The sequence below is a fragment of the Antrostomus carolinensis genome, unplaced genomic scaffold, assembly GCF_000700745.2.
Source record: "Antrostomus carolinensis isolate BGI_N321 unplaced genomic scaffold, ASM70074v2 scaffold9440, whole genome shotgun sequence".
NCBI lineage: Eukaryota > Metazoa > Chordata > Aves > Caprimulgiformes > Caprimulgidae > Antrostomus > Antrostomus carolinensis.
The window spans coordinates 1149-23521 of NW_010290669.1; the positions used below are offsets into that span (position 1 = coordinate 1149).

The window sequence follows — 22373 nt, forward strand, 5'->3', positions numbered from 1 at the left end:
CAGCTATTTTTGGTTCTGCTCCGGTGCAGTATCCAGGTCTCTCTGCACAGTGGGGATCTGCTGGGGTGTTTTTGCACTGCTACTCTGTCATGGGATGCAGCTAAAATCTGTCATGCTGAGGCTACACAACCTAGACACAGGGATTTTATATGTCCAAGCCTTTATAGGTGACCTTACAGCTAACTCACAAGATCTACCATCATCCAGTTTTATCACAGAATGGTTTGGGTTGGAAGGGATTACCATCATCCAGATTTATCACTGAACGGTTTGGGTTGGAAGGGACCTTAAAGATCATCCAGTTCCAACCCCCCTGCCAGCAGCAGGGACACCTTCCACTAGACCAGGTTGCTCAAAGCCTCATCCAACCTGGCCTTCAACACTTCCAGGGAGGAGCAGCCACAGCTTCTCTGGGCAACCTGGGCCAGTGTCTCACCATCCTCACACCAAAGAATTTCTTCCTAATATCTCATCTAAACCTCCCCTCTTTCAGCTTAAACCCATTTCCCCTTGTTTTGTCATTAACTGCCCTTATGAAAAGTCCTTCCCCAGCTTTCTTGTAGCCCCTTCAGGTACTGGGAGGCCGCTAGAAGGTCTCCCCTCAGCCTTCCTTTTGTGGAATTCATCACTGCCCGTAACAAGTTACATTCCTGAGAAATAGTGATGAGTTTTGCTGATCCCAAGACTCAGTGTGAGGAAAAGATACCAAGCAAATGAACAGTTCTGTTCACCAACCACCAAATGAGGTAAGAATTAGGGAATGGGCAGATTTGGTTCCCTTTTCTTATCACTAAACTAACCAAAACTGCCAAGAATATGGATCAGAAATAAATGGGAATTTAATCAGAACTAGAGATGGAATTCTGCTCAACCAGGAAAGTCTTTCATTGATCCCACATTCAGAAGGGAGTTTACTTTCCTGCTTTACCATCATCTGATGATAGCAGGCCCTGATGTAGGAGAGCAACAGGGGAAGGGAGATGTGAAAAGATGAAAAATTAATGGAATATTCCCTGAGGAAAGTGCTGGGGAGGCTTTCTAATAAAATGAAGAAGCAATGGAGTTTCTCACCTCTGAAAGGAATCCACTTCTTGTAGGAATTTTTCACACATTCCAAAAAGAGGTTCCACTCTGTAATGAAGATAACATTCCTTGTTTTAATTTTAAACAAAGAACACTCACTCTATGGTTCTAAACATTTAGCTGTTTTGGAATCTAGTTCAAGCTCTTAAAAATGACAAGATCTTACAATTTTGAGGCCAGAAAAGTGTTCCTCACAAAGAGAAAAAATAAAAATAAAAATTAATTGCCACCTCTCTCCCCACAACCATATCCCCTGACCACAAAAAGACCATTTGCATAAGGCAGAAATTAAGTTCCCAAAGCCAATATTGACTTTCCACCTATAAAACAAGAGGGTAAAAGGCAAACATGGACCTCTATGGCAACACAGTAAATTGATGGCAACAAACTCAAAACAAAAGTAAACAAATTAGGATACTAATCACTTTGCTCTAATTCTGCCAAATAGAGTTCTAATTCTACAACCATCCAAACCCCGTGTGTAACCTCACTGACCTCAGCAGCCCCAAAGAACAACACAGAGCCTCTGGTGTCACCTCAGCCGTGCACAGAGGAGCACTTTGTGTCTGAGTCACACAAACATGAGTTGCAGATTGGTCAAAAAGACAATTCTTTTCTGATGCTAAAAACTCTGCAACTGATAATGAAGCAAACGCAATCAGCACATCCTTTGATACATGATTTTCCTCATTTAAATAAGTCCTAAATGTCAGCTCTAAGACACACTCTACAACTTTTTGAACCTATTTATATCATCACAGGATCATAGAATGGTTTGGGTTGGAAGGGACCTTAAAGCTCATCCAGTTCCAACCCCCCTGCCAGCAGCAGGGACACCTTCCACTAGACCAGGTTGCTCAAAGCCTCATCCAACCTGGCCTTCAACACTTCCAGGGAGGAGCAGCCACAGCTTCTCTGGCCAGCCTGGGACACTGTCTCACCACCCTCACACCAAACAATTTCTTCCTCACATCTCAGCTCCATCTCCCCTCTGCCACTTTCAAGCCATCACCCCTTGTTCTCTCACTCCCTGCCCTTGGCCAAAGTCCCTCCCCACCCTTCCTGGAGCCCCTTCAGGTACTGGGAGGCTGCTAGAAGGTCTCCCTGGAGCCTTCTCTTCTCCAGGCTCAACAGCCCCAACTCTCTCATATATGTTCATAGCTATATGATATATATTTATACGCTGTATGTTCATAGCTGAGAGAACTCAACCCCCTAAAGATGTCTTCTGAACAATTTTGTCATTTAATTTGGCACTGTGCCACCCGACAGGTAGAGCAAAGGCAAACGAAGGCTCTTCATTCTCAATTAGTTTAGCAAATGGTTACTGGCATGCTGTGATGTTTTCTGTCTCTAATTTATCCTTGCTGGTTTTTTTAAACAAAGCTTAAGGAAACTAAGCTTACAGTTAACCCTAAGAAGGTCCTTTTACCAGGTCAGCCTTACCCTCTGGTGGTACGTGCAGTCACTATAAGCTGTAACGCCTTTGCCTGCAGCCTCATGTGGTGAATAATGACCACTTGTCTGCTTTCCACTCCGCTGTACATGAACTCCATTTTATAAGTTTCTTCCAAGATCTGTCAGGACAGACACCACAGGAGTAAAAAAAAAACCCATCAGACTGTTAAACTCTTGCACAAGCACGATCACAAGAATCTGGAATTCTTCCTCATACCAATGAAGAGTTTAATCCACGAGTCTCATTCTTTCGGTGAAATTCTTCACGGTGTAAAGTGTCACCTAATGCTAAAAGATTATCTTGGCTGTATTAAAGAAACAATTCATGAAACCTGGACTGAAATCAAGCACTCCCTCCAGCAGCACTCTTATCTTTTGACACTGCATTTTAAATTCCTTGGAGCAGAGCACTCACGGATTCTCACTGGGTACTGTGAAATACAAAACGTGAGCAGCACAACAGTGTGGTCCACACCACAGTGGTCCTGCTCAGGTTTACAGTTTTTGGAGCTAGATTTGACAAGTTCTCTTGAAAACAACTTTACATTCATCAATGCTTCGTGCACCGCAGCTGAAGATGGGAACTATCACAAAATCAATATCATTCTGGGTTATTTTAGATATATTTTTAGCAGCTTAGGCAGGATATGGCACAGTTTTACTCTTTGTACTTTATCTGTTGGATAGATGGGCTTAAGTATTCCAAAGAAGTGCTCAAATTAAGACAGCTGAGTTCAGTATGACTGTACAGAAGCCAAGAACTTGCAAGTTATTGAACAGGAAATATTCCCTCACCTTGCACTGAGAGGAAGTGATCTACATTTACAATCACAACAGAGAAAACTTCCCAGGGGGTTCATATGTTACTGAGAAGGGCACCCAAGACAGACAGTTCAATTAGAGAAGATTTTAAAAGCTGATAAGGCTTTTGTTCCTGCTCATCCCTGGGGGACAGCTGTCAACAGCACAGAAGGTTTTGATGCACAGCAGTACCAGCCTCTTATTACAGCTTCATTAACTGAAGATTCCAAATGTCAGCAGTTTCCCAGCAGATCCATGAACTTGCATTTACTCCAGATTTGTTTCTGGATTATTTAATAGCTTGCTGTCTCTTGTACTTTTTCTTAGGGCTTAGCTTCAGTTTTTTTCCAGGATCAGATAATTTATACATCACAGAATTAGAGTAACTCAGGTTGGGTGGGACCTCCAGAGGTCACCTGGTCAGAACCTGGTCCCCTGCTCAGAGCAGGTCTAATTAGATGCAGTTACTCAAGGCCACATCAAATTGTGAACACTTCCAAGGATGGAGTTTCCCCCCACCTCTCTGGACAACCTGTTACAGTATTTAACCACCTTTGTGGTAAATTTCCCCCCTTTTACATCTAATCAGAACTTCTCATATTCCAATTCATGTCCATTGCCTCTTGTCCAGAGCAGCCTGGCTCTGTGTCATCCAAATCCTATGGTGAGACAGTGGCAGAGAGCAATAAATCCACCCTGAAGCCTTCTCTTCTCCAGGCTGGACAATCCCAGGTCCCTCAACCTTTCCTCACAGGGAATGTGCTCCAGGCCTTGATCACCTTGGTGGCCCTCTGCTGAACATGCCCCAGTTTGTCAGCACCATGGGGAGCCCAAAGCACAACACAGCCCTCCAGATGTGATGTCCCTAGAGCTGAACAGAGGAAAACAATCACTTCCCCAGATCTGCTGGCTACACTCTTGCTAAGACAGCCCAGGATTCAGTTGGCCTTCTTTACTGCCTCATGTTCAATGTGTTGTCCACCAGGATCTCCACATGGTTCCTGTCATCCCAATTCCCCAGCCTGTCCAGAGCAGACTGAACAGCAGCCATGCCCTCCAGCATATCAACTGGCTCCTCAATTTGGAGGAGCCTTATCACCCACTTAATCACCCAGAATTCTGCCAGTTTGGTGAAAAGGAAACAACGGGAGATTGCATCAGAGGCTTTGCTAAAGTCAAGAGATCCAACATCCACTGCTCTCCCCTTGTCCACAGCACCAGTCTCCTCATCATAGAGAGCAGTGATGTTGGTCAAGCCTTGGGAAATGTATTTTGGCTGTTCTACATCACCTTGTTGACCTTCACTTGTTTAGAAAGAGCTTTTAAGAAGATTTGGTCCATAACTTTCCCCAGAAGTGAGGTAAAGACAAGTAACCTACAGTTCTCTGGATTTTCTTTCTTGTTCTTCTGGAAGATGGGTGCCACGTTTGCTTTTTTACAGTTGTCATCAACCTTCACACTCGCCACCCATCTTTTGAAGATGAGAGAAATCACAGAATCATAGAATGGTTTGGGTTGGAAGGGACCTTAAAGCTCATCCAGTCCCAACCCCCCTGCCATCAGCAGGGACACCTTCCACTAGACCAGGTTGCTCAAAGCCTCATCCAACCTGGCCTTCAACACTTCCAGGGAGGGGGCATCCACAACTTCCTTGGGCAACCTGTTCCAGTGTCTGACCACCCTCACAGTGAAGAACTTCTTCCTAATATCTCATCCAAACCTCCCCTCTTTCAGCTTAAACCCATTAAATTACTACACTTAGTGGGAATATATTTTACTTGGACAGACTATGGCAGTGAAAAATCAGGACAATGTTATTGGTGCAGAGCCAAGGAAGGGCTCATATCTGAGGCCATGCCTCCACACAGAGCCAGATGTTTCTACCTCACCTGTTTTGCTGCAGCAGATGCCAAGGCGTTCTGTTTCAGGTACAGAGGAGCTGCCACGTTCCACAGCTTCTCCTGCAAAGCCTACAGAAGAAAACCATGAAATTATGATCAATACTCAGTTCAGTCTAAACATTATAACCCTGTGCTGCATGGGTTTGGGAGCAGGGAAGACACCCTGTGTGTCAGCCTTTATCTGTGCTTGTGATTTCCCTGACCCAGGTGCAGGACCTTGCATTTGGCCTTGTTGAACTCCATGAGGTTTGCACAGACCCACCTCTCCAGCCTGTCAAGGCCAAACTGAATGATTTTACAAGTTACTTTTCACTTCAGTCACGTTACTGACTCCTGGACAGCACTGATGCACTGTCTGTTCTACAGCTTGAGCCAAGCATGGCTTGTGCAGCATTTACCCACTCCACCAGACACACAAACCACCGTTCTCTTAGCCAACATAAACGGATTCACTCCAACCAAACCCTGGAGAAGGGCAACAAAGCCACCTCCAAATGCTGGTCCTCTACCTGAACAGCACATTTTGCTTTGGTGAAAGTTTTGAATTTAGTTAGGAACGTACTGAACTGTAACACTGCTCATCTAAAATACTTTCTTTGGGTGAGAAACGTGTTCCAAAGATGTGAGAGCTGCTGTGAGATCTGCCAACTGGCAGCTAAGCATTTAGCAAAGAAACAGAAATCCCTCCTTGGTTTTACATAACAAAGCTTTCACCGAGTCCCTGCTGGAAACCTGTTTGTTGCTTGCTTTACTTCTTGTTTTACAAGTGTATAAATTATTCCTAAAGAATGCCAGGAGACTAACTTAAATACTACTGCCAGTTGATAGCTTGCAAAATGAACCTAAAAAAATTAGTTGCTGTTTACAGCAAGAAGCTGACTTTGAAAAGTGTCGTTGGTGTGGCCTCCAAAGGAGCCACTTCATCTGCTAATACCACATAGATAGATCACTCCAGCACTAAAAAGAAAGCATGACTGAGATTTTGTTCCATCAAGTCTAAAGAATTCCTTTGGCATTGGTGCCAAAAAAGCTGCCTACAAAACACTGTCTATAAAAATTCCACTTAGAGCAGCAGTTTAGCAAAAAAAAAAAGCATTCCAGTGGCCACTAGCAAAGAAAAGTCGCTCTCCTAACAGAAAAGGCTACAGAGTAGTTGTCTCCATTCTGATTTCTGTCAGAAAATAAACTCTGTGCTGGCAAAATGCAGGAGCAAACATAAGCCCTTGTGTACAAGAGCAGAGATCTGCACTGCTGTACTCATTGGCACGGTTACTGCCTAAATTATTTGCCACGGAAGGGAAGCAGGAACAACAGAAATCCAGGGAACCTGGGCTTTCATCATACATCAGTTTTCAGCATGAAGATTGAGACATGAAAACACACCACTGGGAGGGAGGGAGTGGGGGTATTTTTAAAGAACAGCCCAAAAAAACCCAGATGAAGTCAAACCTTGATGAGGAGCAGCTGACACTGAAGGTAAGTTGCAGTGAAATCTGCCATCCCTGCCAGTTCTGACTGCAGTTCTCCAAGCCTCTGAAGATCACTGAAGCATATGGAAAAAAAAAAGGGGAAAAAAATTAAAATTGAGATAGCAAGTTAATCTAAATGCACTCAGAACACAGCAATATGATGGAGGCAGCTATTCCTGCATCTTGCTTTTTCTTATCTTTAGAACAAGGACCAGCAACAGTAGTAAAACACACACTGCAAACCAGTTTACACCTTGGGACTTGGCATCTCCTTTGTTCCTGGAGGCTGACACGAGCACAGCAGTGGAAGCAGTAAGTCTGTCAACCCCCATTACTCTGCAGCCCTGTGGGAACCATACAGCACAGCAGTTCCAGATTTCACTTAAAACACTCCACACTTCTCTCTCCAGCAGCTAAGGACCCATTACTGTTACACTGCGGGGAAATCTGACTATCCACATCACCTAGGAAAGGTTGTGGGGAACACGATGGGCTCATGCAACCGAGCTTATTTGAAATACAGATTTTTAAAACAAGCTGAAATCTTGAATCTTGAAGTTGAGAAGCTGAACATGAGCTGACAATGTGTGCTTGCAGCCCAGAGGCCAATAACCGTGTCCTGGGCTGCATCAAGAGAAGTGTGGGCAGCAGGGGGAGGGAGGGGATTCTGCCCCTCTGCTCCGCTCTCCTGACACCCCACCTGCAGTGCTGCCTCCAGTGCTGGGGCCACCAACAGCACAAGGACATGGACCTACTGGAGCCAGTGCAGAGGAGGCCACCAGGATGATGCCAGGGCTGGAGCAGCTCTGCTGTGAGGACAGGCTGAGAGAGTTGGGGCTGTTCAGCCTGGAGAAGAGAAGGCTCCGGGGAGATCTTATAGCGGCCTCCCAGTACCTGAAGGGCCTACAAGAAAGCTGGGGAAGGACTTTTCATAAGGGCAGTTAATGACAGAACAAGGGGAAATGGGTTTAAGCTGAAAGAGGGGAGGTTTAGATGAGATATTAGGAAGAAGTTCTTCACTGTGAGGGGGGTCAGACACTGGAACAGGTTGCCCAAGGAAGTTGTAGATGCCCCCTCCCTGGAAGGGATGAAGGCCAGGTTGGAGGAGGCTTTGAGCAACCTGGTCTAGTGGAAGGTGTCCCTGCTGCTGGCAGGGGGGTTGGAACTGGATGATCTTTAAGGTCCCTTCCAATCCAAACCAGTCTGTGATTCTATGATCTGTAGTACTGGTATTTGCCCAACTAGCTGTGGTTTGCTGTCTGATAGAAGTATTGCTTGTAAATCATGCAGCAATAGAAGTATCTTTTAACTTCACAGAAAAAAAAGATTCTTAATAGAACCCAAAAAGGCTTTAGTTCTCTACTCTTAGACATGTTTTAAAATGAAAAGTGTGTACTGAGGAAACAAACCTCCTTTTTTGTTGTAGAACTGAAAATAGGTTAGATGATGTGGACTCAACATGTCTCTGTTTTCTGCATTTTGCTTTGATCCAAAATGTACTACAATTGTCACTCTACTTCCATATTTCCTATGGTATTACGAAAAACAACATTTTTTTTTTCTTCAGATGATCCTTTTTTTTTAATTTTAGATTTATTTTTGCATTTATGATGCAATTCTGAAACTTTGACTCTGCCAAACCAGAGAGTTCCTGAGCGCTGACACCTTCAAAAAAAATCCAGGAGATGATCTGTACAATTTGCAGCCAAAGAAAATCTCTCCTAAGCAGAGGGGCTGTGTGTTCCTTCAGTGCAACAACAGCAGAGCCAGCCTGAGCCCCACGTAGTGACACCATCTCATCTTTCCCCAGACAGAAAAGAACAGACTCCTGGTGCTTAATTCCTGTATCAGGGCAATTCCTGTATCAGGGCAATCCCAGGGGTGTGCACAGAGTGGGAGAAGAACTGATGGAGAACAGCCCTGCTGAGAAGGACTTGGGGGTGCTGGTGGAGGAGAAGCTGGACATGAGGCAGCAGTGTGTGACTGCAGCCCCAAGGCCAACTGTGTCCTGGGCTGCATCAACAGAGGGGTGGGCAGCAGGGACAGGGAGGGGATTGTCCCCCTCTGCTCTGCCCTTCTGAGGCCCCAGCTGGAGTTTTGTGTCCAGGCCTGGAGCCCCCAGCACGAGGAAGGTGTGGAGCTGTTGGAGCAGGTCCAGAGGAGAGCCAGGAAGATGATCAGAGGGCTGGAGCACCTCTCTGCTGAGGAAAGGAGAAGAGAAGGCTCCAGAGAGACCTCATTGCAGCCTTCCAGTACCTGAAGGAAGCTCAGAAACAGGAGGGAGAGCGACTTTTGACATGGGCAGAGAGTGACAGGACAAGGAAATGGTTTTAAACTAAGAGAGGAGATTTAGGTGACATATTGGGAGGAAATTTTTCACGCAGAGGGTGGTGAGACACTGGCCCAGGTTGCCCAAAGAAGCTGTGGATGCCCCATCCCTGGAGGCATTCAAGGCCAGGTTGGATGGGGCCCTGGGCAACCTGATCTAGTGGTTGGCAACTCTGTCCACAGCAGGGGGGTTGGAACTAGATCATATTGAAGGTCCTTCCAACCCGAACCAGTCTGTGATTCTACGGTATCATACTTAATGCATCTCTACACACTAACAGGGAGCAGGATGCCACCCCTCAGCTAACAGCTACGCAGATATTCCATTTCCCAGTCTTCTCCAGTTCCCAACTCCACTAATTCTATTTCCTTACAAATCTTAAACAGATTTCAACATCCTGGCAAAACAAACAAACAAACAAAAAAATAGCTGTTGTATAGATGGAGAAACTGAACCACAAAGAGCAATTTGCTAAAAAGTCTGTCTTGCAGTTTCAGCTGCAGAGCCTGGGGGAAGAGCCCTCGTGGCCAGGAAGGCCAATGGCATCCTGGGGTGCATTAGAAGGGGTGTGGTTAGTAGGTCAAGAGAGGTTCTCCTCCCCCTCTACTCTGCCCTGGTGAGGCCACATCTGGAATATTGTGTCCAGTTCTGGGCCCCACAGTTCAGGAAGGACAGGGAACTGCTGGAGAGAGTCCAGCACAGAGCCACCAAGATGATGAAGGGAGTGGAGCATCTCCCTGCTGAGGAAAGGCTGAGGGAGCTGGGGCTCTTTAGCTTGGAGAAGAGGAGACTGAGGGGTGACCTCATTAATGTTTATCAATATGTAAAGGGTGAATGTCAGGAGGATGGAGCCAGGCTCTTCTCAGTGATGCCCAGTGGTAGGACAAGGGGCAATGGGTGTGAGCTGGAACACAGGAGGTTCTGCTTAAATTTCAGAAGAAACTTCTTTACAGTGAGGGTGACAGAGCCCTGGGACAGGCTGCCCAGGGAGGGTGTGGAGTCTCCTTCTCTGGAGACATTCAAAACCCGCCTGGACGCCTTCCTGTGTAAAATTGTTTAGGTTCCTGCTCTGGCAGGGGGATTGGACTGGATGATCTTTCGAGGGCCCTTCCAATCCCTGACACTGTGATTCTGTGAAGAGTGTCAGTCCTGAGCATGGTCAGGAATGTACATCCCAAGTAGACACCAGCTCCACGAGCTCCGTGTCATTTCCCTCAATGATAATATTGATAAAGGGGGAGGGAGTTATGTCCCAGCACAGAATGAACCACTGCTCTGAGTTTCTTCTGTCCCTCTCCTCTCAGCAACCACACTGTTGGTGCAGGAAACTCTCACCCTCTGGAAAATAACCTCTAACACTTTCTTTGGGTTTTGTCTTAAATCCTCCCTTCTCTTAAGGGCAGAAAAACAGCAGCTGGTTTAATACAGTTCGTGGGTGGTGAACCCAGCAAGAAAAAAGCCAGGCCAATAATTTCCATCACCTCCAAAGCACTGCTGTCCTTTACTGCATATAAGTTACATATGCAGCCATCTCTGACATGATTCCTACCCTCAAAATCTAAAATATACAGTCTGTGAGGTTTCCAGACCTTCATCATACCTCTAAGATTCTGGACGTTCTGCCATGAGATTACCTGTTTCAAGCATTAAATGCTTTGAGATTGTGTTTTAGGCTGCACATAGTAGCTTCAAAAGAGCTGAGGAGACACCATATAGTTTTCACAGCTGGGTTTTCAGCGAGGAACGCACTATTTATTCATCACTGCAGGTGAGTGTGACAGCAATTTACAGTTACACACACAGAAGAGGCAGCTATTTTGGAGGAAGAAAAAAAAATAAAGCTTTTTGGAATTCCATATTCCAAACAAAGCATTTTAGATTGTTTTTCTAACTTGCAAAATAAGACTCTTTCCTTCTTTCCAAGCAGGGGAATCATATTGAATGGATCTTTTTCAAGTGTTTTGTTTGTGTAAACCAGTCCAGAGATGAAATGGAAGAGGCAGCATAAAACCCACATTCAGAAGCCATCCTGTACACCCCTATCTATACAACAGCACACAGTACCATTGTCTATTCCAGGAAAATCTTTCTTCAGTTTTCAAACTGATGAAGAATGCCAAAGTCCTGTCCTTTATAAGTGGGACCGGTGCTAAGAACCCAAAGCAGCACCAGAAGCAGGTCCTCTCCTGCTAAATGAAAGGCCATAGGACTTGGAAATTAGAAGAGCAAAGGGATAATATTATAGGAAGAGAGAGATAACCTCTCTTCCTATAAAAATGAAACAAAAAACTGTGGCCTCATACATTAAAAATAATATTATTAAAATGAGGGACTGATATAGGGACAGAGAACCAAGAATGACACACGATGCTGTAAAAACTGGAAGTGTGTTTTACCATAAGTGACCAGCCCAAGAAGAGCACCCTTACCTGGCCTCCTACCACGTTCTGAAAAGATGTTCCCCTAAAACACACACTGCTCATTCAGTGGGACAGAGCAAGAGCTGAGACCATCCACCACTTTTGTTTCAAACAGGCTGTGAATACTGTTTTATCACAACACTCTCTAGAAGAAGGCTCAGACCAAGTGCCTGATGGCAAAGTCCAACACTGATAGTCAGAAACAAATCACCTGCTTGGGAGAAACTGGGAATCCCAACCCATCTTCCCATGAAGAGCTCAGCCTGCAGCCTTACCGGATGGTAAACTCCAGCAGCTCCTGTATGCCCTGCGGGTCGAGGTGCTGAAGGTTGTAAACTCTCTCCAGGCTCTGATGCAAGAACTGCTGGGAGGGATCTTCATGGGGTGTAATACTGGGAGAGACAGGTGAGGACACCAGCTTTCTACCTGGTAACTAAGCAAGAAGAAACACGTGTACAGAAAGGTTGAACACAAGTAACAACACTGCAAAATGCTGCACATGTTTAACAACTACCAATTTATTTCTCAAATTCCAAATTTGTATCGTGGTCTAGAGCTTCCTCCCAAGGGGAAGAGGAGGGGCAGGCGCTGAGCTCTTCTCTCTGGCCACCAACAAATGCCAGGGGCAGAGGGAATGGCAGGAAGATGTGGCAGGGGAGGGTGAGGTTGGCCATGAGGAAAAGGTTCTTGAGGCAGAGGGTGGTGGAGCACTGGAACAGGCTCCACCGGGAGGTGCCCATGGCACCAAGCAGCATTTGGCCAAGGCCCTCAGGGACATGGTCTGAATGTTGGGATTGTCCTGTGCAGGGACAGGAGTTGGACTCCATGATCCTTGTGGGTCCCTTTCAACTCACAACATTCTGTGATTCTAAGTCTGCACCTTTGTTAGTTAATACTTTCAATTTTATAATCCACTTGCAGCTAGAGATCTCCAGGTTAAACGTCAACATCCCTCTGAGGGAAACATCTTCCTCATCTACTAACTATGACACTGTGAAATCAAGGGAAGACCAAGACCACACAAACCACAATTAATTTCATGAGCTGTAAAATGACTTATGATCAACTTCAGTCCCACCTGTACTTCCATGAAGGAAACACATGCTGCAAAGCAGCAGGGAATGCATCTCACCCCTGAGTAAACTGATTAGGTAGGAGATAAGTCACATTTTGCAAGATCTACAAAGACTAAGCTGCCCTTCCCCACACAGTCAGAGCTACAGAAAGCTCCCAGGAATCCTGCCCTCCTGTATTCTTTCCTAACCAGAGAACCATGTGCCATTCTCACTTGAGAGCAGTAATGTTATTATTCTCCTCAAAATATTACAAAATCCATATTGTAACCATTTAATATTTGTCTCACCTTACTTAATGCACATTTCAATATTCACAGAATCACAGAATGTTGGGGACTGGAAGGGACCTCGAAAGATCATCCAGTCCAACCCCCCTGCCAGAGCAGGAACCTAAACAATGTTACACAGGAAGGCGTCCAGGCGGGTTTTGAATGTCTCCAGAGAAGGAGACTCCACACCCTCCCTGGGCAGCCTGTCCCAGGGCTCTGGCACCCTCACTGTAAAGAAGTTTCTTCTCAAGTTTAAGCAGAACCTCCTGTGTTCCAGCTCACACCCATTGCCCCTTGTCCTACCATTGGGCATGACTGAGAAGAGCCTGGCTCCATCCTCCTGACATTCACCCTTTACATATTTATAAGCATTAATGAGGTCTCCCCTCAGTCTCCTCTTCTCCAAGCTAAAGAGCCCCAGCTCCCTCAGCCTTTCCTCAGCAGGGAGATGCTCCACTCCCTTCATCATCTTGGTGGCTCTGTGCTGGACTCTCTCCAGCAGTTCCCTGTCCTTCCTGAACTGTGGGGCCCAGAACTGGACACAATATTCCAGATGTGGCCTCCCCAGGGCAGAGTAGAGGGGGAGGAGAACCTCTCTCGACCTACTAACCACACCCCTTCTAATGCACCCCAGGATGCCATTGGCCTTCCTGGCCACGAGGGCACAGTGCTGGCTCATGGTCATCCTGCTGTCCACCAGGACTCTCAGATCCCTTTCCCCTTCACTGCTCTCCAACATTTGCTTGGAGCTTGGGAGAAAAAAAAACTTTAAGAATCAAAGTGTTACACACTGAGAGACAGGGAAGAGACCAGCAATATTCATAACAGAGTGGTAAAGTGCAAACCAACTTACTCTTAAGGGAGGGACCAGATGAGAGAGGCTGTCCCGAAGATAGGCGTAATGTCTGAAGGTATGATCAGAGAAGAGGGCAGGCATTGTGGGGCAACTCTTAGCAGCGTTAAAAATCAGAACCAGAACAGCAATGTCTATCGAAATGGATTGTTAAAGAAAGATAAACAACATGAAGGAGAGCTCCTTGCGGATGGTAAATTAAAACAACAACTCAACAACCTTTTCTTTGCTGGAGATTGTTTAGGAAGTTCTTTACAGTTGGAAAATGCTGAACAAAACCCAAAGAGGCAGCTGTCTGAGCAGATGAAAGCAAACTACAAAGCACAAACATTACAGGATGGGCCATATTGGAGGAAGGATGTTACTGCCAACGCAGGACTGCTCAGAGGCAACACAAAGGCGAGAAGCCAGGGATTAGAAATGCAGAACATGCTCATTAGGTGGAGTTTCACTCTTCTTCAAAGCTTACACTGTGCTTACCAGTTTGGTACCCAAACATCATCCAAAATTAAATGTTTATCTCTGAGCCTTTGAAAATTGCTGATCTCCTATGGTGCTACCCCTTGAAAAACATCCCTCTTACACAGACTTAAAACAAACTAAAGAATCAAACATGGGAAGATGATTCTGGAATAGCAAAAATATTTTCACAGTTTGAGAGCCTGAGAAACACAGAGGGTAGCTAAAGGCTTTAATCAGTTATCCCAAATACTGGGGCAAATCACCTGCAACAGGGTTGACCCCAAGCAGAAGAACTTTAACAGGATGCAAAGTTTATGATCATCTGGGCACTCGCCTGCATGGGGAAGAAGCAGGTTCAGCCACAGAAGGGACTGAACCCACGCCTCTCACCTCCTGAAAAATCACCTCCTGAAAAATCTTCTGCATCCATGGGTTGCCAAGCATAAAGACTTCCACTTGACAAACCAATTTCTCCTCTTTGCCCAAAATCCTCTCCAAATTTTCAGCTGAAGCTACTCCACCAACCTGATTCAAGTTTGTCAAGACCTTTGAATCAGACAAACCCATGTTTTTAATTAACAGTTTAGGCCAGATAATACAGCATTCAGGTCTACCTTGTAGTTTCTGGCTCCCAGGACTGTCTTCATATAATAGATCTCCATAAAATCTGGTGGCAAGTTACCTCCAGAACATTCTCTAAAAGAACATTATTTGGTTCAGAGCAGGAAAGTGCACTGAGGTAAAAAACAGCTTTCTCCCCTGAAACGTTCCTTCAATCCTCAACTCAAATTTACTCAAATCATTACTGAGCTATTTGATTAGGGATTCATCTTTCTCTCCACCTGATTCTAGCCCTTTCCAGTTCTCACAAAGTGTTTATTTCATTAAAAAGATACAGGCTGGGTCATCCATGTCTGGTTCTGGGGTGTCAAAGAAAGGATGTGTGCTCAGCAGCTCTGGGACTAAAGGCAGCACCAAAGTGGGATGCCTGCTTCCCAGAAACTTCAAGCATCTGAAAATACACAAATTGAAATATTTCTTAGTGAACATGTACATCACAAAAATACATTTTAAAGCATTATTAATTTATAGTGCAGGGACATTTTGAGGAGCTGGTCAGCATCAAAATCCTCCTGTCCAAGTTTACTGTCTCTTCATGGCTGAGTATTTGCATTAATAATTGATAGGATCCAAGAAAACTGGGAGGACAGCTTGAAAAAGCAACCAGTAGTAAAAATTGTTTATTTAAACTGTCCAAGAAACACTTAACACCTGAAGCTATACAACCCAAGAAAAGCTTTCATCCTAAATGCTAACAAATGTATTTTTTTTCTTCAGAAATAAAAGAGTGAGGAGGTAAAAACCCAACTAAATAACAAAACCCAAAACCCTCAAACTCCACCAAACTCCAAATCCAATGTAAGAGTTGTAAAACCAATGGAAGACAAAGCAGACTTAAATAAGTATTTCCAATGATAGTCAAGAATTCCATCTCAAACCATGTGGGCTGGAGCATCACTTCTTTTGTGGCTTCCATTAAAACAACCAAAAAAACACCCCCACACAAATGTTCACTATTATTGTTCAGACAGAAGAAGCCCCTCCAACAGCACAATGCCACACAGCCAATCCACTTGTCATGACTGATTCAATCAACTGCTGGTAAATATTCCTATTTAATGCAGTGGTGAGTAAGTACAAGACATCAGGTGCACAGAAGAGGTGAGGCTTTAAACTGAAGGTTGAATTCAGCTCTTCTGGGAATGCTTTGAGTGTTTATAATAGAACTATTATTTCCAGGAGTGGTCATCAGTTCTTGATTCCCAGACTGACAAGCAACAAAGAAACACAGTTTCTACAGCAATCATGGATATTTACAATGCTTAGTATAGCCATGATTCCAAAGATATATAGAATAAGAGGACTGTATGCCTGCAATACCCGTGGCCTCCTTAGCTAGTTCAATATCTGCCTAACATCTCAATTACTAAACGGAACAGGAAAATAAGTAGGCACAGAAGGACACTGAACACTCACTTCCATATGGATTCTCTGTCTGTAGGATACTTTGTGAGGTTTTTCAACAGCTCCACCAGTGCAAGATGGATGCCTTCTTTAGTCGAGACATTGGTGCAACACAGCAGTTCGTGAAGCGCTTCCCGAATGTCCCTTGAAGAATCCTAAAATACAAAAACAAAACCAAAAACACCCACACAACTCAAGAAACCTTTGAGCAACAAGAGAGATGTGCCTGTATATGGTTGGACTCGATGATCTCAAAGGTTTTTTCCAACCAAATGGTTCTAAGATCTATAGGCATTTACTTTAAAGGCAGCAGTTCCTGTTCCTTGGCTGAATTAGCGTTAGAGGCACCTGAAAAGCAGCGCACGTTTCTAGTTATCAAAGCTAAACACAGATGAAGTGACAGATCAGGCAACTGCTGGTCTCATCCACACATGTGCTTCATTTACTGGAATGAATGGGAACTGCTTCACCACTGACCTTCTCAAGCAGAGCAAGAACCACTGTTTGGTTTGGGTGACGTTCTACCCTTAGGCACAGGCAATAACAGAACAGGAAAGCGCTGGGTAACTCAGCAAAACAATCACCAAAGACTGGTCTGTCATCTTCAGAGAAGCCTTTTATCATCCTTGGCACTGGGGAGGTTGCACTTTGAGTATTGTGTTCAATTTTGGGCCCTTCACTCCAAGAAGGACATGGAGGTGCTGGAGCGTGTCCAGAGAAGGGCAACGGAGCTGGGGAAGGGTCTGGAGCACAAGTGTGCTGAGTTCCCTTGTGGCTGAGGGAACTGGGGGTGTTGAGCCTGGAGCAAAGGAGGCTGAGGGGAGACCTTCTGGCTCTGTGCAAGTCCCTTGGAGGAGGGTGGAGAGAGGTGGGGGTGGGTCTGTTCAACCAAGGAACAAGGGACAGGACAAGAGGAAATGGGCTCCAGTTGCACCAAGGGCAGTTGAGATGGGATGTGAGGAAGAATTTCTTTGCTGAAAGGGTTCTGAGGCATTGGAAGGGGTTGCCCAGGGCAGTGGTGGAGTCCCCATCCCTGGAGGGATTGAAGAGTCGTGTAGACATAGTGCTGAGGGACATGGGTTAGTTGGGGACTTGTCAGTGTTGGGTTCATGATTAGACTTGATCTTAAAGGTCTTTTCCAATCGAGGCAGTTCTGGGATTCTGTGTGATTCAAGACCTGAAGCTCAATTCCACAAGCCTTTAACCCCATCACCAGCAGTCAGGAGGTGTGCATGAGGGTTGAGGACATGTCCATGGCTGGACACACTAAATTAACAGTGCTCATCTATAGGATAAAGGAACTTTATTTTCTAGGCCAGGGTGATGTTTTACAGAGGAGCTTATGTAATCTCCAAGCAGTATTTTTAGAAACGCTGTGGCTGAACTTCAGCTTAATTAATTCCATTCCTTCTGCCAAAACCCACCTTGCTGTTCCAAATCAATGTATTATTTTCCCTTGCTATGAGCATTTGTGTGGCACTGCTGGATAAAACATGAAAATTTGACAGGATATAAGAACTAGATGTGCATCAATGGGTTGTTTGGGGTTTTTTTAATTATAATTTGTTTAGTATCAACAGCTCATTCATCACTGTCTGGCACAAAAGAAGAACGAGTATTCCTCTTGTAAAGGCTCTGAAGTGACAGTCAACACACACAAATGATCAGAGGAGGAAAGCTTGTCCAGATATTCCTTATTTTATGACCAAAAATGATGATGTACTGTAAGGACTGGGATGAAATGACCACAGAGGTAACATACTCCACGTGAGATGCTCAGATCACCGGGAGAGCAGCATGGGATGAGCAAGGCAGAAGAATATGAAGGGACAGAGAGGAGCACAACTCAACAAACTGAGATCAAGGACAACAGGGAAAGAAGGATCCAAAGCCTGGTCAGAACAGCAAGGAAGAGCTGGTAGTGTTCTTCAGATAAAGTCAAAGGGGTGGGGTGGAAACAGAAGTTAACCTATTCCCAGCTGTTCCATATTTACACTCTAGGAACAAATACAGGCACCAAGTTAATGCTATTTTTCCCATATCCTTTATTTTGGTACTGGAAGATGGATTTCACAGAAATCAAGCAAGAACTTTTCATAATCAGACAAATACATTAAAATATTTAATAATTCTCACATTTTACCTATCCTAATACCTGATAATAATTATTCTGATATGAACTATATTTATCATACCTAGTACGTCAGCACAGAAGCATAATACAGAACCCCAGTGTAACCAAGATGTTTTCATACATGAGTCCCCAGCTTGAACAAATATAAATCAACTACATAAAAATTTGAGGCACCTAAAACTCATGGCTGTGTTTGCAAATTCAGCTCACATTCCACAGCACTTGTTACAGACTGATAAAATAGGTTAGTTCCTTTGCTTCTTCCTGGGGTGCAACTGAAAAATACCACTGTTGCCCTGGGTCAAGCAAATAGTGGGTGACAAGACAGAAAAGAGAAGATTTGCAGCACTGCCTGAGGCTGGGAGACCACCCAAAAGAAGCAGAGACTTGCCTACCACATACAGCAAAATAAAAACCCCACATCTTAAGGGCTATAGCTCAGCAAATAGAAGAGGTTTGAGAGGAAGGAGTTTGGCACAGCACTGATCATACAAGTGAAATCTTTCCCAGATCAAACCCTTCTGGTTTCCTTCAGGAACCAGAAGCTGAGTCCCCTGGATCCTGGCTGAGTACTGACTGGTTGGGAAAGGCCAAATCTACTCTGTAGAGCACAGCAACAAACCCTCTGAACAGTCAGGAGAGAGAGTTCTTTCCAGTACCTGAAGGGGCTCCAGGAAGGCTGGGGAGGGACTTTGGCCAAGGGCAGGGAGTGAGAGAACAAGGGGTGATGGCTTGAAAGTGTCAGAGGGGAGATGGAGCTGAGATGTGAGGAAGAAATTGTTTGGTGTGAGGGTGGTGAGCCAGTGTCCCAGGTTGTCCAGAGAAGCTGTGGTTGCTCCTCCCTGGAAGTGTTGAAGGCCAGGTTGGATGAGGCTTTGAGCAACCTGGTCTAGTGGAAGGTGTCCCTGCTGATGGCAGGGGGGCTGGAACTGGATGAGCTTTAAGGTCCCTTCCAACCCAGACCAGTCTGTGATTCTCTGATTTCAGGCCCTTGTCCTGTCTCTGCTCGGTGAGTAAAGGTGTAGCCAAAGCAGCAGAACAAAGGAAATAGAAAGAAAATGAAGTTGTACTCAACATGAGGTGGTGTAGAGTGCTGGACCACGAAACAAGACAGAAGGAAACACACATGAGGCAACAGCACAGTGATCAAGGCAAGAGTTTTTATCTGAAATTCATCTGTTTCAAAAGTATTCTGTTGTCCTGTTGATTACAAGCTGATAGACCTTAAGAGACTTTGGGGGTCTTCAAAGGAGAGGGGAAAAAAATAAAACCAAAAAGGTGAATAGAACCACAGAATCATTAAGGTTGGAAAAGACCTGCAAGATCATCCAGTCCAACTGTCAACTCATCACCACTGTGCCCACTAAACCATGTCCCTGAGTGCTACATCTAGAGGTTCATTGAATACCTTCAGGGACGGTGACTCCACCACTTCCCTGGGCAGCCTGTTCCAATGTCTGGCCACTCTTCTGGAGAATAAACTTTTCCTAATATCCAACCTGAACGTCTCCTGGCATAACTTGAGGCCATTACTTCTCATCCTATCATTGATTACCTGGGAGAAGAGACCAACCCCCACCTCTCTGCACCCTCCTTTCAGGGACTTGGACAGAGCCACAAGGTCTCCCCTCAGCCTCCTTTTCTCCAGGCTCAACAACCCCAGTTCCCTCAGCCACAAGGGAACTCAGCACACTTGTGCTCCAGACCCTTCCCCAGCTCCGTTGCCCTTCTCTGGACACGCTCCAGCACCTCCATGTCCTTCTTGGACTCAGGGGCCCAACACTGAACCCAGCACTCGAGCTGCGGCCTCACCAGTGCCCAGCACAGGGAGAACAGAACTGCCCTGGTCCTACTGGCCACACTGGTGCTGATCCAGGCCAGGATGCCCTTGGCCTTCTTGGCCACCTGGGCACTCTGCTGACTCATGTTCAGCTGCTGTCAACCAACACCCCCAGGTCCCTCTCTGCCCAGCAGCTCTCCAGCCACTCCTCCCCAAGCCTGGAGCGTTGCATGGGGTTGTTGTGACCCAAGTGCAGGACCCAGCACTTGGCCTTGTTTCAGCTCAGAGGAAGGGGCTGATTAGCATTATATAATTGTATAGACAGCACCACAAAAAAAACCCCCAAGAATGCAATTTCTCCCTCTCCTCAAGAATTTCTTACCTCCAAGACAGCTAACACGGTATCCAGCTGGTCTTCCCGCAGCGTGATGTTGTTGGAAATTTTTCTCATCGTGTGGATTGACTGCAATCTCACTTCCTCAATTTCATCATTAAACATGTCAACCAAAAAATCCAGGCATTTCTCAGCAAAAGAAGGTGAGGACTGAGCCAACATACAGAGAGCTTCAACCGCAGCGATCCGAACCTCTGTGAAAAGACAGGGAGGGAATTAACTGTTAGTGCTGTTCAAAAGGACACACCACCCAAGTGCCAGGCCTCATATTAGATCCTTCATGACAGAACGAGAGGAAATGGCCTCAAGTTGTGCCAAGGGAGGTTTAGATTGGACATGAGGAAAAACTTCTTCACCAAAAGGGTTGTCAAGCATTGGAACAGGCTGCCCAGGGAGGTGGTGGAGTCACCATCCCTGGTGGGATTTAAAGGATGGGTAGATGAGGTGCTGAGGGACATGGTTTAGAGGTGGCATTGGTAGTGTTGGGTTTATGGTTGGACTCAATGATCTTAAAGGTCTTTCCCAACCACTATGATTCTGTGATTCTATTCTGTGATTATTCAAGAACTGGGCTAAGGACAGCAGATGCTAAGGAATCCCTGAGGATGATGGAGACTAAATTAGGGACCTTCTCACAGGCAAGTCTTCAGATCAAAAGCCTCATCTCCAATACAGCACATGCTGCTGTCGTAAGCATCTGCAGAGAGACGCGCAGGTGAAAAACAGGTCTCCAAGAATAAATATCACGTATTTCATAGTGTGTTTTGCAAGGGCAGCATTAACCCTGGTATCTTAGGCAAACTAATTTAGATAATTAAACTCTGCTGGTTTTATTCTTCCTGACATTTTAATTGCTCAGAGCACTCACTGCATTTTTAACTTGCTACGTAGCACTTTATGAATCACTGAAAAGCCCCAGAGTATCATCAGCATTTTGGCAGGAAACAGAATGAAATTCCTCTGCTTTGTGACATCGAATTCCTCAAAAGAAAGGAAAAAGGTGCCACCTAATTATTAAAATTACTCAGAATTTAAGTGAAAAAAGCCTCAAAAGGTGTTCAGTGTATACACATGCTCTAAAACAGAGCAGAAATTTGAAGAATACTGAAATATAACAAGTTTAAGTGGGGATGAGATTCTCTTCCCTGCAGCCATCGTCGCTAGATTCCATAATACTTTTAATTCTTATTTATGTGCCGGGATCATAATCTGATGTCTTCCAAACATTATTGTTTTAAATATATTCTTATTTTTCCTTCAAATTAGCTCATCTTGAAAACACTGACTTAAACTCGTGTAGCTTTTAAGCCCATTGTTCTTAAAGAACATATTCAATGCCTGATGCTGCTGATGAAGTAGCAAAAAGCCAACACAGCGAGACCCCTGCTTGTTCAGTAACAAAGCTTTTGTCATAACTACGAGTCTCTGTGGTCATTAAGACCAAGGTATTAGTGAAGAAAAACATTTTGCCAATATTACTTTCACAAGCTGACAAGTTAATTTAGATTTAAGTGACAACATGGAATTCAGGAAATGAAGGAGCGTGGCGGGTAAGGAAGAAGAGAGCTCAGCAGTATTTAAAAACGCTGCTGTGCACAAAGAGTTGTACGTTATTTAAAGGCCTGTGTATACTCCACATCTGTCCATTTTAGTGACATTTCACAAGAGCACCACACTGCCACGAGATCCATGGCACAAGAAACTGAAGAACATGTTTCACAGGTCAATGGCCTGAGCCACTGAAAACTTCTTTACTGTTAGTTAAAAAAACCCCAGAGTTCCATTTATAAACTTTGGGGAGAGTTTAGCCATTAGTAAAATCACAGAATCATCAAATGGTTTGGGTTGGAAGGGACCTTAAAGATCCTCCAGTCCCAACCCCCCTGCCAGCAGCAGGGACACCTTCCACTAGACCAGGT

At 45.0% G+C, this 22373-nt stretch overlaps 1 protein-coding gene across 1 annotated transcript in view; it reads right to left on the reverse strand.

The window, feature by feature from the left end:
• Positions 1 to 1071: 1071 nt before the first annotated feature.
• Positions 1072 to 22373, reverse strand: part of INTS4 (integrator complex subunit 4) — a gene marked incomplete at both ends in the record, with an annotated part of 25552 nt that continues 4250 nt past the window's right edge. The window contains 9 exons of the mRNA XM_010174084.1: positions 1072 to 1131; positions 2530 to 2660; positions 5232 to 5312; positions 6693 to 6786; positions 11737 to 11894; positions 13660 to 13793; positions 15018 to 15133; positions 16159 to 16301; positions 20443 to 20648. Of these exons, the coding sequence (XP_010172386.1) occupies positions 1072 to 1131; positions 2530 to 2660; positions 5232 to 5312; positions 6693 to 6786; positions 11737 to 11894; positions 13660 to 13793; positions 15018 to 15133; positions 16159 to 16301; positions 20443 to 20648 (1123 nt within the window). The remainder of the gene's footprint in view (positions 1132 to 2529; positions 2661 to 5231; positions 5313 to 6692; positions 6787 to 11736; positions 11895 to 13659; positions 13794 to 15017; positions 15134 to 16158; positions 16302 to 20442; positions 20649 to 22373) is intronic.